This window comes from Myxine glutinosa, chromosome 6 (assembly GCF_964187855.1).
Source record: "Myxine glutinosa chromosome 6, kmMyxGlut1.1, whole genome shotgun sequence".
NCBI classification, from domain to species: domain Eukaryota; kingdom Metazoa; phylum Chordata; class Myxini; order Myxiniformes; family Myxinidae; genus Myxine; species Myxine glutinosa.
In genome coordinates, this window is record NC_136266.1 from 40,283,712 (window position 1) to 40,302,201 (window position 18,490).

At 45.9% G+C, this 18,490-nt stretch overlaps 1 protein-coding gene across 1 annotated transcript in view; it reads left to right on the forward strand.

Annotated features, from left to right (window-relative positions):
• LOC137429709 (hepatocyte nuclear factor 6-like) overlaps window positions 1-16,621 on the forward strand; it is a 77,006-nt gene extending 60,385 nt beyond the window's left edge. Inside the window, exon 3 of the mRNA XM_068119883.2 lies at window positions 16,045-16,621. Within this exon, the coding sequence (XP_067975984.1) occupies window positions 16,045-16,331 (287 nt within the window). The 3' untranslated portion in view covers window positions 16,332-16,621. The remainder of the gene's footprint in view (window positions 1-16,044) is intronic.
• Window positions 16,622-18,490: the final 1,869 nt, after the last annotated feature.

Below are 18,490 nucleotides of genomic sequence, written 5' to 3' on the forward strand. Positions count from 1 at the left end.
GGGAGGTCGGGTCTACAGAGTGTTGTTTACAGAAAATGGGACTAGGGAATGGGGGATTGGGGAGAGTTGGGAAGTATTGAGGAAATAGGGGAATATTTACAAGCGGATATGGATGGATGCAAATCCCATATCCGCAACAATATATATATATATATACACGCACACACACACATACTATATACACACACACACATACATATACTATACACACATACGTTTATACATATACTATAAACACACATACATATATCTGTTTCTGGTGTTTGTTCCCCCTCCATCCCCTCCCTTACCTCAAACGGCTACACAGCTGACTCCGCACGTGAAAAAGCTGAATGTCTCAACTCTGTGTTTGCCTCTAAATCTTGTTTGCCTCTAAACCCACCGTACCCAGTCGTACCCAGCTGCTCCTGGACTCCGTGTCCTTTCCTCCTGACAAGGTGGAAAAGTTTCTGTCAACTCTCGACTCTGATTCTGCAACTGGACCTGACGGCATCAGCCCACAGGTCCTAAAATGCTGTTCTTCCGCTCTTTCACTCCCTCTCTCTGTTCTCTTCACCCTCTCTTTTGCTCAAGGTCAACTGCCATCTGCTTGGAAATCAGCCAACATCACCGCTTTGCACAAAAAATGTGCAAAAACAGATCCTAGCAACTACAGACCAATCAGCCTTCTCCCAATTATCAGCAAAGTCATGGAATCCATCATTGCTTCGGATATGAAACCTTTCCTCTTCTCCAATGGCTTGATCTCCGATCATCAATTTGGTTTCAGACCAAGTCACTCTACTCTGGACATGCTGCTTCTGCTGTCTCAACAATGGATGGAGGTCCTCAATGCCAAACAGGAAATTAGAGCCGTCTCCCTCGACATATCACGTGCCTTCAATACGGTCTGGCACCCCGCTCTGCTCGCCAAGCTCTCCTCCTTTGGTATCCATGGAAATCTCCATGCATGGCTGGCGGACTTCCTCTCTCGTCGTAGTCAACGTGTGGCCCTGAATGGGTTTCTCTCATCTCCTCTTCCTGTTCAGGCTGGAGTTCCCCAAGGCAGTGTTCTGGGCCCTGTACTTTTTCTGGTCTTCATCAATGATCTCTCTGTCTCTCTTGAAAATCCTCTCTATCTCTTTGCTGATGACTCCACTCTCTGCTGCTCCATTCCTCATCCCTCAGATCAGCAGTCTGCAGCCTCCTCACTCTCTGCAGACCTGGACAAAATCACAGACTGGGCAAACAAGTGGAACATGTCTTTCAATCCTGACAAATCTCACACTCTTACGATGTCTCTCCAAAAAGACCGACTGGACAACCCTCCCATCTACTTTCTGAATAATCCTCTCCAAGAAGTTCTGTCACTCAAGCTTTTGGGTCTCACTATCTGCCATGATCTTTCCTGGGAAAACCACATTTCCAAGCTGGCCTCCAAAGCCAGTCGCCGACTGGGCAACCTCCGTTGTGCGAAGTCCTTCCTTGGCACACCTGAGCTCCTCACCACATACAAGGCTTTCATCCGCAGCTCAATGAAATACTGCTCTCCCCTCTGGGCTGGTGCTCCTGCCTCACACCTAGCTCGTCTTCACGCTGTTGAAACCAAAGCGTTCAAATCATTGGAATCTCCCGCGATGACGCTATCTCCGAGGGCCTTTCACTTACTCACCGCAGGCAGGTTGGTGGTCTTTCCGTCTTCTACCGACTCCTCTCTGGCCTTGCTCCCCCAGCTCTCTCTGGGCTCTGTCCCCCAAATATTCCTGCAGGTCGCACAAGATCTGCCTGCAACCCTCTTATGGTTAAACTGCCAAAATCCAGACTCTCTGCTCACCTTCACTCTTTCAGTCCTCTTTTCTCCCACCTCTGGAACAAACTCCCTCACTCTCTTCAATCCCACTCCTCCCTCCAGGTCTTTAAAACGGCTGTTCACCACCATCTCTTATCTTCCCCAATCCAAAACCTTGATCTTTTCTACCCCCACTAATTTCACCCCAAATCCACTTTTTTGAGGTGACTTTTGTCTTCTTTCCTGGAAGTCCTTGGTGTCCTTGCGTTTTCTACCTATCCTGCCTCCCCCCAGGCCCTCTCCCTCCCACACATCTCCCGATGTCCCTGCTCTCAAATGTTGTGTTTGTGTGCTTCCTCCCCTTCTCTCCCCATCTTGTCGACCGCTCCCCTTTTTATATACTTTGTTTGCTTGTTTGTTTGATAAATGTTAGCTCTTTCACGAGCCTCGACTCTGTATACAAATATATATATATATATATATATATATACTATATATATACACATATACTACACACACACACACACACACACACACACACACACACACACACACACACACACACACACACACACACACACACACACACACACATATATATTATATAATTTCAAAACACACCTGGTCACAAGTGTGCCTCACTGACTGGGTCCTCAGTCGAGATCCTCAGCATCATCCCATTTCGGCCCTTCCAACTTGATACGGTCAGCGAAGCCACATACGCCTCAACATACAGCAGCTCCACCTGGATGCGTACATACCCCCAACCCCAGTCAGTGAGAACACAGACTACAACAACAAAACCGCCTCTCAGAATCCACAGCCCCTCATCCACTCACTCACATACCAAAAACAAAACAAAAAAAACAACCGACCACCTACCCTTGCAACATACAACAACCACAACAACATGCATTTTAAGGCCATTTTCCCTGCTAGAGCGGGGGTTAGCCTTGCGGTCCCCATGACAATCTTATCCATTTTGCCCTATTTTCTGCATCTCTCCTTGTTAAGCTCCTTGCCCGCATTTCTTCTTCCACCATCTTTAGCCAAGTCTTTCTCGGGCTTCCCCGTCCTCTACTTCCTTCTACATTAATTTCCATCACTCTTCTCAACCAGTCACTTTCATCCTTCCTCAACACATGACCAAACCATCTCAACCTGTTCCTCTTCACAGCATCAATCACAGTCAATATTCCCATCATCTTTCGCAATTCATCATTTGTCTTCCTCTCTCTCAACGATACTCCGCACATCCATCGAACCATTCGCATTTCCACCCTTTCCAGCCTTCGTTGCTGCTCTACGTTCATTACCCATGTCTCGCTCCCATAAATCATAACACTTCTCACACATGCAGCATACACCTTTCCCTTCAACTTCAGCGACACTCCCCTCCTCATCAGCACGCCACTCAGTTCTCGAAACTTCTTCCATGCACATCTCACTCGAGCAACCGTTGCCGAGTCTGATCTACCTTTTCCATTCAGCATGTCTCCGAGGTAGCAAAATGTTTTCACACCTTCCAGCTTCACGCCGTCTCCAAAATCCAAATCAACATTTCCTCCATCTGCAGCTCCGTCTGTGCACACCTTACATTTGAATGTAGCTCGCGAGATCAGACTCGAGATCTCGCGAGATCTTGGAGACGGCGGCAGGGATTTTCGAAGCTCCACACGGTCTCCACGTTTTTCGAAGTTAAGTCTGTTCACAATTGTATTTTGTCGAAACTGTATTTATCTTTCGGTGTGTGAAGTTATTGTGTGCAACTTTGGTTGTTTCTCGGTGTTTATCTTTCATAAATTGATCGTCTGTTTGCCGTGTCGCGAGCAAGGCCTTTGCCGCGTCGCGAACGATTTGAAATCGAAGTTAAGTGATTGTTCCCATTTGTATTTTCGTTAAAACTGTATTTATTTATGGTGTTGTACGTATATTGTGTCCCGACGAAGATTTTTCGGTGCAAATCTTTCATACCTGTATTGAAAATCGTGTTAATTCGTGTCGTGTCTTGAGGCCTTGTACAGTGTGCACTGTACAACCTTGAGGCTTTGTTTTTCTCAGCGGTCCGTCGTTTGTGATCCAATAACTTTCGTTCTCTGTATTCCCAGGCTTTTCACCCATAGCCTACTTCCTTGTGTAAATCTCAACTCAAACAAAAAAAAAAAAAAAAAAAAAAAAAACATTTCCTTCTCTGTTCTCATTCGTTTATTCATTCTTATTCGTTCGTTCGTTCTTCGACCACGTGTTTCTCCCCCATTTCCCCAGATATTTTTCACTCATTAACCTTCAATGTTTACACTTTCCCCTCAAGTTATGTATTCCGTCATATTTTATAACACCTTTTTCTTCTTCTTCTTTAAAAGGCTGCTTTCGACTTGCTCACCAAATCAATTCATCCCAAAAAAAATATCCATCTCCTATAGTGCCTTTTTTCTACATTCCCTAAACTCTCCTGCACTCCATCCTCCATCCAGTGTCCTTAAACGTATTTTTAACTCGAAGGTCACAAGAAACTCATTTTGCAATAAATGTTCGTTTCCCATAAATCGTACACTTTCAAAAATCCAATCTCACCCCTCCCCTCCAAATCTTCCCCATAACCCCTCCCCTCCAAATCTTCCCCATCACCCCTCCCCTCCAAATCTTCCCCATCACCCATCCCTTTCAAATCTCCCCCCTTGCCCCCTCCCTCCTAAACTACCCCCTCACCCCTCCCCGCCAAGACGCCCCCTCGCCCCTCCCCTCCTAGACTCCTGCCTCACCCCTCCCCTCCAAATCTCCCCCATATCCCATCCCTTTCAAATCCCTCCCCTTGTCCCTTCCCTCCCAAACTCCCCCCTCACCCCTCCCCTTCAAATCTCCCCACCCTCATTGCTTCTCAATTTCCCCCCTCTCACTCCCCCTCCTCAAAGCGTCCTCCCCGCTTCTTCCCCCTTCAAACTCTCACCTCCATCTCCCCCAACCTTCTGCCTCGCTCTTCCCCCTCCTCAAATAACACCTCATTGTGGCTCACCCAATCACCATCTAACCTTTTGTCCGCCCCATCCTTCCCTTTCTCCGAGCTATTCTGAAATCTCTGACACACCTTCAACAGCTCTCCCTACCTCTTCCACCTCTTCCACATCTTACCCTACCCCTCCTCCCCCCTGTTCTGTATCTGATGCTCCCCCTTCCTCTTCATTAACGGTATGGACCTCAAACATCCGGGGCCTTCGTTCAAACTTAACTGATCTCTCCATACAGGTTGCTTCTGTCAAACCAGACGTGATCTGCTTAACAGAAACTTTCCTCCTTTATGATGTCTCTGATTCCATAGTATCTCTCCCGGGCTACTCCCTCCTCCGGTATGATAGACCTGAGCCTCGTCCTGGAGGCGGGGTTGCTATCTTTATCAAAAACTCTCTTCCTCACTCGCCCTGCACTGCACTCTCTCCACCTCACCCCCAGGAATACCTCTGGCTACGGCTTCCCCTTCGCTCCCACCTCTTGTTCATATGTGTGTTGTACCGTCCACCAAACAGTGATGACTCCATCTACATCTCGCTGTCTGATGATATGGACCAACTTCTATCTACTCATCCCAACTCTCTCTTCCTCATATGTGGTGATTTCAACTGTCATCATGCCAGTTGGCTGGGTGTGGGTACCTCTCTCACCAGCCATGGCTCCTCAGCAAAGGACTTCTGCGACTCACTGGGACTGACACAATCTGTCAATTTCCCGACCCGGATCTCAGTCAACGGAACATCTTCTCTTCTGGACTTGGTTATGACTAACTTCCCTGAAAATGTCTGCTGCTCTTCTTCTGCTCCGATCGGATCATCTGATCATGTCCTTGTTAAAGTGGACATCTCTCTGACCATCCTCAGGGAGCCTGCTCAGCGTCGACGAGTCTGGCATTTCACTCAGGCCAACTGGCACGGTCTTCAAGCAGCCATCAATCATCTGGACTGGTCTCCCATCTCTACCACCTCTGACATCAACTCATCCTGGGAATTCTTCCAAAGTAAATTGCTCTCTCTCATGCACAGATTTATCCCATCTCGTCTTCAGTTGTCATACCCTTCCTCCCGTCCATGGTACACGGAATCTTGTGGTGAGGCTGTTGCCCAGAAACAACTTGCCTTCGTCTCCTGGAAAGCAAATCCAACGGAAGGAAATCTCATTTCCTTTCACAAAGCCCGAAACAAGTGTGTGTCCACCCTCAGGAGAGCCAGGAAACAATATCTCTCCGTTCTCAAGACCGAACTCTCTTATCTGTCTCCCTCTTCCAAATCCTGGTGGCGTCTGGTCAAATCCGTTTCTGGTGTTTGTTCCCCCTCCATCCCCTCCCTTACCTCAAACGGCTACACAGCTGACTCCGCACGTGAAAAAGCTGAATGCCTCAACTCTGTGTTTGCCTCTAAATCTTGTGTCCCAAACCCATCCCTCTCTGTACCCACCATACCCAGTCGTACCCTGCTGCTCCTGGACTCCGTGTCCTTTCCTCCTGACAAGGTGGAAAAGTTTCTGTCAACCCTCGACTCTGATTCAGCAACTGGACCCGACGGCATCAGCCCACGGGTCCTAAAATACTGCTCTGCTGCTCTATCTCACCCTCTCTCTGTTCTCTTCACCCTCTCTTTTGCTCAAGGTCAACTGCCATCTGCTTGGAAATCAGCCAACATCACCGCTTTGCACAAAAAAGGTGCAAAAACAGATCCTAGCAACTACAGACCAATCAGCCTTCTCCCAATTATCAGCAAAGTCATGGAATCCATCATTGCTTCGGATATGAAATCTTTCCTCTTCTCCAATGGCTTGATCTCTGATCATCAATTTGGTTTCAGACCAGGTCACTCTACTCTGGACATGCTGCTTCTGCTGTCTCAACAATGGATGGAGGTCCTCAATGCCAAACAGGAAATTAGAGCTGTCTCCCTCGACATATCATGTGCCTTCGACACGGTCTGGCACCCCGCTCTGCTCACCAAACTCTCCTCCTTTGGTATCCATGGAAATCTCCACGCATGGCTGGCGGACTTCCTCTCTAGTCGTCGTCAACGTGTGGCCCTGAATGGGTTTCTCTCATCTCCTCTTCCTGTTCAGGCTGGAGTTCCCCAAGGCAGTGTTCTGGGCCCCGTGCTTTTTCTGGTCTTCATCAATGATCTCTCTGACTCTCTCGAAAATCCTCTCTATCTCTTTGCTGATGACTCCACTCTCTGCCGCTCCATTCCTCTTCCCTCAGATCGGCAGTCTGCTGCCTCCTCACTCTCTGAAGACCTGGACAAAATCACAGACTGGTCAAACAAGTGGAACATGTCTTTCAATCCTGACAAATCTCACACTCTTACTATGTCTCTCCGAAAAGATCGACTGGACAACCCTCCCATCTACTTTCTCAACAATCCTCTCCAAGAAGTTCTGTCGCTCAAGATTTTGGGTCTCACTATCTGCCATGATCTTTCTTGGGAAAACCACATGTCCAAGCTGGCCTCCAAAGCCAGTCGCTGACTGGGCATCCTCCGTCGTGCGAAGTCCTTCCTCGGCACACCTGAGCTCCTCACCACATACAAGGCTTTCATCCGCAGCTCAATGGAATACTGTTCTCCCCTATGGGCCGGTGCTCCTGCCTCACACCTAGCTCGGCTTCACGCTGTTGAAACCAAAGCTTTCAGAATTATTGGAATCTCCCGCGATGAAGCTATCTCTGAGGGCCTTTCACTCACTCACCGCAGGCAGGTAGGTGGTCTTTCTGTCTTCTACCGACTCCTCTCCGGCCTTGCACCCCCAGCTCTCTCTGTGCTCTGTCCCCCAAATATTCCTACAGGTCGCACAAGATCTGCCAGCAACCCTCTGATGGTTAAACTGCCGAAATCTCGGCTCTCTGCTCACCTTCACTCTTTCATTCCTCTTTTCTCCCGCCTCTGGAACAAACTCCCTCACTCCCTTCAATCCCACTCCTCCCTCCAGGTCTTTAAAACAGCTGTTCACCACCATCTCTTATCTTCCCCCATCCAAAACCTTGATCTTTTCTACCCCCGCTAATTCACCCCAGATCCACCTTGTTTGAAATTCCAACTTCTTTCCTGGAAGTCCTGGCAGTGTCCATGTTTTATACCTCTCCCACCGCCCCCTTCCCACGCCCCCCCCCCCCCCCCCCCAAAGCCCGCGCCCTCTCTCAGATCTCTCGATGTCTCCATGTCTCTCGGTCCCTGCTCTCAAATGTTGTGTTTGTGTCCTTCCACCTCTCTCCCCATCTTGTCTACCGCTCCCTATGTTATATGTTTTATGTGTCGGTTTGTCTTTCTGTGTGATTAATGTTCGCTCTTTCACGAGCCTCGATCTTGTATACAAAAAAAAAAAAAAAAAAAAAAAAAAAAAGCTGCCACACTGGTAAATGACCCTCTCAGACCACTACATTTTTGATGAACCCACTCAGCACACATTGTACATTGAATGGAGTTCACTCCGACACCCTTCCTGCACACAGCACACGGCCACTTCCCAGTTCTTTCCACCTCACCACATGCTTTACCACTTGCCATCACCTTCGTCTTTCCGATATTCACCTTCAGACCTTTTGTCTCCATACATTCCTTCCACTTGTTCATCTTTTCCTTCAGTCCATCCATACTTTCCGCAATCAACACCAGATCATCTGCATACAACAACTCCCACGGTAAACCCTCCTTTACGTTCTGAGCCAGCACCTCCATCACAGCTACAAATAGTAGTGGACTTAGTACCGACCCCTGATGCACTCCCACCTTCACCTCAAACTCACCACTGTTCCAGTCCTGCACCCGCACCACTCAAACAGAAACACATTCATGCAAAACCACACCCGCTCCTGCAACACACACACACACACACACACACACACACACACACACACACACACACACACACACACACACACACACACACACACACACACCTCATTTCTCATTTCTCTTCCGCGCTCAGTCACTACCCCTTTAGGCTGAAATGAACCACCACCCACAACCTCAACCTACACCGTTCGACATGCCTCCATAAACTTCCTCCATATCCAAAGTGAGCCTTTCAAGTCAACCTGGGCCACCTTGTCACACATCCTCCTTCTTTCTCTACCACACACTCAAAGCCGAGCAAGAAATGCAGAAAAAGGAATTGCCAATATACCCTCTACACCCCACCTCAAATGGCTGACAAGAAACTTGCCAACCCTTCTCCCAACACTCTGCCTCCAGGTCACTGTACTTTCCTCTCTTCCTCTCGTGCACCACCTCCATGTTCTCTTCCCAAGGTACAGACAATTCCCCGAAGATGACCTGTCTTGTTGCACCTGACCAGATGACAATGTCAGGCTGAAACGTTGTCACACAGACCTGTCACACATGACCGAATACATGTTCATTGAAAATGACAAGTTCAAATCGCATTTTTCAAAGTTTGGCTAATCGGTGCAAGACAGTTTTAAATGGACGCATTACTTGTCGACTGCCAAGTTGATTATGTAAAATTGTTAAGCTGGTCTGGTAATCGTCGGTTGCGTCATCCTTTGTTTAAGATGGGTATTTAAGATGGGCCTACAGTGTATGGGTTTAGAGACAGTCTGAGTCATTGAAAAGATGGTTCAACTTACGACTGAACAGCGGACCTTCGTGGTTACAACATTTCACCAAACTGGAAGTTTGCAGCGAACTCGTGATGCGTTCAGGGAACGTTTCCCAGAACGGGAGCCTCCAGCAGTCCAAACCATCTGGGCGAATGATAGAAAATACCAAGAGCATGGCACTAGCCTCAACCGCAACAAGGAGAATTCTGGTAGGAGGCGCACTGGGCGATCGGAAATGAACATTGCAGCAGTAAGGCAGCAAGTTTTGGAGCATCCTAGGCATACCAGCGCAAGATGAAATGGGACGGGATTGCCTTCGGCAACATTCAACCAAATCACAAGACTGGACCTCCACCAACATCCATATCGGATTCACATCCGGCATCAACTTACGCCAGGGGATTTTGCCAGGAGGCTGGTGCTTGCCAGATGGTTGACAGCACGTTGCGAAGCAGATGTCAATTTCCTGTGGTATCTCGTTATCGGTGACGAAGCTGCTTTCACCATGGACGGCAAGGTCAATACACATCATGTTCTTGAATATGCACTGACAGGACCACCCCCGGAATTTCATTTTGACACCAACATGAATCAACAAAAGTGGACTGTTTGGTTGGGACTTTGTGGAAGTGGTCAGGTGATCGGACCATTTTTCTTTCAAAGGAATGCCAATGGTAACAGGTATCTGCAGATAATCAATGATGAAGTTTTACCGCAGCTGGAGGAGAATTTTGAGTGACAAGTTCGTGGTGTCTTCAGATATCTCTGGTGGGCCCAAGACGGCGCCCCAGCACATCGTTTAATCGCTGTCCGAGATCGACTGAGGGAACTCTTTGGAGACTGAGTCATCACCCTCAACCATGCAGTGGAATGGCCACCAAGCTCACCTGACCTCACACCATGTGATTATTTCCTTTGGGGACATTTAAAGAACAAGGTGTTCATAACTCCTCCCCGTGATCTTGACGAATTGCAGGGCCGTATTCGACATGAAGTGGATGCTTTGCGCAATGACCCGGCTATGGTGAGACGAGCAGTTCAGGGCATGCTCTGCCGCTGTGAGCTTTGTGTTGAAAGGGGAGGTGGACTTGTTGAAGGTGTGGGTGCATAAAGGCCAATCATTCCTGAGAAAAGTTCACATCTGACGTTCATTTTGCACCAATTATCCTGACTTGCATCGATTAGCCAAACTTGTAAAAATGTGATTTGAACTTGTCATTTTCAATGAACATGTACTCGGTCATGTGTGACAGCAATGATGCATGGAAGGTATCAATGGAAAGCTGAGGATCTCCTCTTAATTAGTAAACCACATGTAAATTGTCAAAATAAATAACCTTTGCATATTAACCCCTTGAATTCGGATTACCATTTTTTGATAAGCACTGTATGTATATATATATATATATATATATATATATATATATATATATATATATGTATGTATATATATATATATATATATATATATTGTTACAGTCATGGGGTTGGGGTCTACTGTGAGGGGGTTGGCCTCCGTTCCCTCCCGAACTTACCGGAGCTGAGGCTACCGCGCACGAATAACTTCGTACTTCAGCAGGTTGCGAACCAGCATCTATACGACAAACGCCAATTGGTCTGTCGCGCGATAGCAGGGTCCAATCGTCTGACACCTCTTACCTGTACCACGTGACGGTTCCAATCGGGAACGTACCTGTCTCTGGAGGTGTACCACTTTTGTTCATGGATGGAAATTTAGATGGCCGAGCAACCGTTGGTACCCGCCGGGCTGATGCTAATTTTGTTACGGCCAATCGCTACTCTGGGTGCCAGCAATGGTGGACCAATGGAAGAAAGGACATTCACGGACAGAGGGAAAGGGAACGTTTAACGACTGGATTTATTTGCAAGTATTTACAGTGCAACTTAACAATAGGAAAGAAAAAGGGACAAGAGGGAGAGACTTAGCTTATTCTATGCCTTATGACGATTACAACAAATAAACACAACAAGGACGCCCAGCACACATACACGGGGAAGGGGGCGGGGAAACTAACGTTGAAATCCTGTTAGCAAAATGGTTACGATGTTACCAGGACCTTGTTGTGTCCAATGCAACGACCTCGTCCTGTCGTCATCAACGAGCACCATGCCGGCAAGATGGCCAACCCCAGCACGAACACGAGCAGGCAAAAAGCGGCTGGAACTCGGCAGAGTGATTGCGTCGGGAACCGTGCAGGTAAGAGCCAGTACACGTGGAGAGAGAGCACGTCGTGATCTCGTGCCGAGTAAGAGTACGTGGTGGCCTCGTGCAGAAAGTCTGATGGCCACGTGCAGAGTGGATCCGGCAGGCACGTGCAGAGAGAACAAAGTCCAAGGCCTTTCTATCCAGCAGAGAGCGTCATGCAGGCACACGCAGAGAGAACAGGTCCAGGCCTTTATATCCAGGCACAAGCAGAGTAATATGTAGCAAATTTTTGGATTTGAATTCTCCTCCGCCCCTCCGTCACAGGTTTATGCCCCAAGGGGTAGGGACACAGGGGTCAAAACAGAAGATTTAAAAAACTCTAAGGTCATTCCTGGTGGAACTTTTTGCCATCTTTCAACTTTGCTTTAGGTGGGAAGCGTGGGGATTTGCAATGGCACACCATCGAGTTCACTCTCGTTTGTCTTTGAATAGTGTTGGTAACCAATATAGTATGGCAGATAGGTGCAGGAATTGTGCCTTTGATGATACAACATGGCATTTGGCACACAGTCAGAGTATGCCCTAAGAAAGATATTTGGCTACAGGGCCATCGCAGATTTGTCCTTTTTTGAAAAATGGCCGCCATTGTTGTCACAGGATAAATCTGCGATGGCCCTATAGCCAAATATCTTCCTTCGGGCATACTCTAACTGTGTGCCAACTCTCGTGCTTGGATCATCAACGTCACAATTCTCCCAAATATTTCACCTATTTGCCGTACTAATACCCATAAACACCTACTTCATACTTTTAGGCGAGTGCTAAAAATCAAGATGGCGGCAAAATGACTGATTGTAACAAAGAGGGTGGAATAATGAATCGTTAGGAAATTTCTGGTAAATAGGATATACAGTATATATTTTTAATTATTAAAAATAAAAATTAAAACACCAAGTCTGTTGAAATGTACAGACGTGTGGCTGCGCAGTGTGGTGAATATTGTCCGTCAAGGTTGTATCCAATGTTAATACTCATATATAAACTTGTCCAGACTACATTTGAACCAACTCGTTTGTATGGCATCGATCATGCATGATAACTGAACATGCGATCTGCCTTTATTAAAGAGTAAAGTTGACTGTTGTGACGATATTAAACCATTGGAAGGCAAATCTTCTCGTTTCCAATACGACAATGGTGGTTTTACAAGGAAATTGCTTTTCTGCAATGGTTGTAACATGTATGTTCATCGCATTAATGTGGGACCACAAATGTGCGGTTTGTGAGCGACTAATCAGATTATCGTGATTGTACAGAACGGATTGTTTGCCTTGTTATGAATTGCTGTCGAGACTTACGGAACACTTTTTCCGATTCCTGTTGTCTCCTTTCTCATTTCTAGATTCCTACATTAAAGACCGGGATGTAACGTCTGTTTACGAAGGTACTGCCGCCTTTCAGAAGCATCATTGGGATGGAATACCAGCGCCTCCTGCTGGATTATAGAACGGGAGGCTTAAGGAGGGGAGAGAATTGGGGAGAGGAAAGCTTGGGTTAGGGAAGACAATATTTTTAAAATGTTATTTCATGTACAATATAAAACACCAGCAAGGCACTTCATGGTGTACACTATTGACAAAGCGCATCTCAGCATCACTATTTCTTATACGTTAGCATAATGAGGAAAATAATGAAAATTTATAAACAAAACGATTTGAAAGTTAAAACAAGCGTTACGCCGAGGTCTCCCGTCGGTGAAGTGATGCGAGTTGACAAAGTGGAAGACGCAAGGCGGCCATCTTTGATTTTGACGTGGCGACCCAATTTTCAATAGCGTTCTTCCTTATGCCGAGATACACCCACACACCAGATTAGAAGTTAGTAGTTCGTTTATTCTTCAAGATATTTCGCTCACAAGGTTCAGACATATATATGGTGGTGGCCATCTTCGATTTTGACGTAGCGACCCAATTTTCAATAGCGTTCTTCCTTATGCCTAGATACACCCACACACCAGATTAGAAGTTAGTAGTTCGTTTATTCTTCAAGATATTTCGCTCACAAGGTTCAGACATATATATATGGTGGCGGCCATCTTGGCGTTTGACGTGGCGACCCAATTTTCAATAGCGTTCTCCCTTATGCCTAGTTTCACCCACACACCAGATTAGAATTCGGTCCTTCGCTTACGCACTCACGGACGGACGCACACACGGGGGGGGGGGGGGGGGGTAGGGGGGGGGAACCATAGTCCCCCTTTCGCTCCGCGGTGCGACGGGGGACAATTAGCATTTTGAAAACCTGATTGTTATGAGAAGTATTAGTAGAAAAGGATGTAATATAAAGATGTATAAACTTGTACAATGCAGCAAATATCAATCAGTATCTGAGAGTATTGCTCAGTTGTTTTCTATGATTTTATTGCATTAACTTTTGCACGACCGTTGTTAGGTCAGTATTCTGAGAGTAAAGATATCAGATTTTTAGTGGAAAGATTTTATTTTTAACGTAATTGTAAAATTAAACTGTTAATGCTCCTCCATGTACCAAGGACAAAACTAACCCGGTAGGGAAACCAATATATGACTGGAACGGCACTCGGTAGAGCACATGCCTCCACCAGCCCGAACAGCATTTATGTTCTGTATCCCACCGATGGGTCGGATCTGGATTCCGACTGATGGGTCGGGCCCCACTGAAGCTGGAGACTCATCTGCTATCACTGATTGCTGGTGAACATTAAATATCGCATGATATCCTTTGCGAAGAGTAGGAAAGGTATCACTTGCATCCTGAACAAATTCCAAGATTCCTGTCATTAACAGTCGAGTATGCTGCAACGGAGTCATGATCTGTCCATGATTTGTCACTATAAGAAACGTTTTTCGACTTGAAAATATCCCCGAAGGTCTTTCATGAGTATGCACCTCCATTGTTATTAATAATAGTTTATGTGGGAGGAATAAAAGGCCCAATCGTGCTTCAATCTCTAACCCCAAAAATAATGCAAATGTTGCACCGATGGTCAGATTTGCTGCGATATTGCTAAATCTTGTACTTTTAAAATCTTCCTGATTTATTGAAACGTATCGTTCATCTTATAACTACATGTAATATTTTAGTTTTAATCAGCTAGTTGATCAGCAGTTTTTGAGCTTAGATATTTAACCCCCTTTTACTTTTCAGTACACCACCTCATCCTCCTCCACACAACCTCTTTCCTTCACCTATTCACATGTTTATCTGTTGTTGGAAAAGTTTATACATATATATTGTATATACATATATATACATATACAAACAGTGTACTAGCAGGCCAGCAGTGGCTACCCGGTGCTGCTCAGGGGAGGGAGTTCCGGGCACTGCTTGGTAAGCTTTTCCTGGTGGTGGTTTCAGCCATGAAAGATTAAGAAACAAACGAGAAAATTAAGAAACAAACAAGCAAATTAAGAAACAAACAAGCAAATGAAATTATTCATAAGATTTCAATGGTTTCAATGCACAGCATGTGCCAAAACCCCTACCCCCCCCCCCCCCCCCACCTCCTCCCTGTGCAGCACCTTGTTTGGGGGTGGGAGTGGGGGGGAGGGGAGTTGGTTGTACCCATGACCTGACCTTGTGAACTCCCGGAATATTTAGTTTGGATCGACTCAGACTTAAAAGTGTAAATCACAAGTGGGCTAGGGGGATAGAGAGGGTGAGGGGGGGGGGGGGGGGTACGTTTTTTGTTTGTTCCCATGACCTTAACCTGGGTATCCCCAGCACATTTGCAAGATCAGTTGGAGCTTGGCGCACCCATAATTTTTAGCCATATAATTTACAGATATATATATTATTTTTTTTGTATACAGAATCGAGGCTCGTGAAAGAGCTAACATTTATTTCACAAACAAATCAACCAGACAAACAAAATATATAAAAAGAGGGAGCGGAAGACAAGATGGGCAGAGAAGGAGAAGATAACAAACATGGAGAGATAATTTCCTTGGGGTGGATTTTGGGTATGTTTGCATGTGTGGAGGGGAGGGGAGGGGGGGCTTTGAAAATATTTATAAAGATAAAAGTCTTTTTTCTAATCGAACATGAAAGGGCTTTATTAAGAAAGATACTGCAGGAACTATACTGTACTTTACTTTGAAATAACTTTACAAAAAATATATACTCCTGCGTGTTTTCAAAAAAAATACACCAATAGGTTTAGTTTACTTTGCAATATGTTTACAAAAATCTATTTTGAGTTTACTAAAAAAAATACTCCAGAAAGTTTACTTTACTTTGAAACGAGTTTACTAAATAAATCCACTTCAGCAAGTTTACTTTTGAAGTTTACAAACAGAAGAAATGGAATACTTTGATACAGTAATGAAGGTATTACCAAATCGGTTAAAATGAATCGGCTTCAGGAAGGTTTTATTTGCTGGAAAACTTTACAAGGCCCTCTTCTGTTGTAAATGCCCATTGTGTCACAATGCTGCTTGGAAGGAGTTAACTTTGTTTCTTTTTCTTCTCACCCATAACTACCCAAAGCCTGCAAACGCAAAGAACAGGAGCAAGGAAAAGAAAAAAGCAATACACCAAAGAAACCTCGGCTGGTTTTCACCGACGTGCAGCGACGCACATTGCACGCCATTTTCAAGGAGAACAAGCGACCGTCCAAAGAAATGCAGATCACCATATCACAGCAGTTGGGTTTGGAACTCAACACGGTGAGCAATTTTTTCATGAATGCCCGTCGGCGCAGTCTGGATAAGTGGCTGGACGAGGGTGGTGGTTGTTCTGCCAATCCTGCCGCAGCTGCGTGCACCAAAGCTTGAGGAATGAGCGGCATCGTGATGATGTCCGTATGATCATGAATTCCTCGTCTTGGAAAGAGAGGAAGATAGTCATAGTGCAAGCGTCTCTTTCTCTCTTTACACCCCAGCCGTTAGGATGATGCTAACAAACAAAAAAAATTGTTCCTCTGTTTTTAAACCTTGGAAACCAAAGACACGATCTGGAAAAGCATCGCGAAGCCTTTGTCGGAAGCAGCAACGCTCCTGCGGTCTCTTCCTGTGGCTATTGAGAAGGTCGAGTGCTTTTTTGCTCCCACGTCTGGTCCCGAATGAGCTCGGGAATCGGATGGGGGAGGACCAAACGCGCTCAGAGCCTCAGCCTGGCTTGAAGCAGAGAATGTGGTGAAAGTTACAGATGAATCCCAAAGAGTTCACACATGCTGAAAGCCGTGCCGAGGCCGGCATTTCGGGGAGTGGTCGAGGAGGAAGAGGAGGCGGCGGAGAAGATGGTGACTCCCCTTCCTCCACCTTAACCACCTTCGAGATCTCAGGCTCATCAAATAATTAATGCTACACCAAAATGAGAAGTTGAAACGATTCTTCGTTTTGAGAATCTCTCTTCGCTACGGGACTTGTATACTCGATTTTAATCGTAAATAACGTGAATCAGTGTCGTCAAGTTAAAATATTGTTGAAATCGGCTTCTTATTTATTTTGTACATTTATTTTCACAAACAAATGGGAGCTTTACGAAGCGCACAGAGTTTCTCTGTAATGCAAAGTTAAACGTGGAGAAGTTTGAACATCCTGGCGAATTCAACCAAATCTTCAGCATTACGACTCCCCCCAATCGTTCAACTTTCGACCACTGAAAGATCTCGTCGAACAGGCCTTTCTGCACAAAAGAGCGATTTTTAATAAGAAGTCGGAAGGTTCTACGAAGCGCCTGGAGTAATAAATCCATTACATACGGCGATAGTTTTTTTTCGGAACTTGCTTCCGACGATTAATCGCTGCAGCTTTTGCCACCAAACCCGACATTGGAAGACGTCATTTCTCTACCTACAGCATGAGTCGCAAAACCGAAGAAATCTGCTATTTCCTCCACGTTTTTGCTCGTCATCAGTTGTCCAACACTGAATGCCTGGTTTTTATGTCTCTGGATAAGCTCTGAGCAAAGTATTTGTACAAAATAGCTGCTTCCAGTTGGGCAAGATAGCTGTAATATTTATAGTGAGAACCAAAGACTCTACCTCACTTAATTTCCATTCGTGATTTTTAAAATCACACCATCGATACCAAAGAATACCAAAGATGTTTTTTCTCGGCACGGTCTTTGTCGTCCGCATCCTCGCGTTGTCTTATCCTTATACCGTGTACCTGATACCCAATCTCCTCGACAAATCTGCGTGTTGCGACCCATGCAAAAGTCCCTTTCCCCCCCCAACCCATCCTTTTTTCCCCTTCAATCGACTCCCACCGTTACCCCATCCCCCCCAATCCCACCTTATCGTCAACCTGACTTGGACCCCGACTCCGGAACAACCTTTCCTCCAACGAGCTCAGTCCACAGGACGAGTGCCTTGCTTGAACCAAAGTTTTCACGTCTCTGGAGACATCTCAGACTAGGTCCTATTCGGAATTTCCTCAACCGGATGGATCGCGTCACACAGACTACGTCATCGCTGCGCCTGGTGCTTGGGAGTGTGTAGTCCCGACAGCGAGAGCACGCCAGCGGAAGGAAGCAAAAAGGAAGAAGAAGATTAACTTGCTCTATACCAAAGTCTTTTTTTTTTTTCTCACATCGCATACCAAAGCCAAAAATAAGTAAATAAAGACAACCAACGAGCGAACGCGAAGCATAGGCCGTGTCTTTGTCCGATAGCTTTTGTTCGCTTTATTGCTCTGAGAAATACCTCATAGATTTAATGTTTAGGGTAACCTGTCGGTTATAGATTTGTGAGTATTGCTATTAACTTATGAAATAGTTTGGTAACTTAAATGTGACGCAAAGCTTTAACTCCATGTCCACACCCTGGGAAGGATTTTGAAGGATGTGTGTGTGTGATCACTTATGGAACAGTTGAATGTTTAGTCTGATGAAAGACTAAGGAAGGCAAGAAAAGTTTACAAACTCCTTGTTCAACCATATATTTTTCAACATCGATTCGTTTGATCGATTCTGGGTTCTATTATTCACG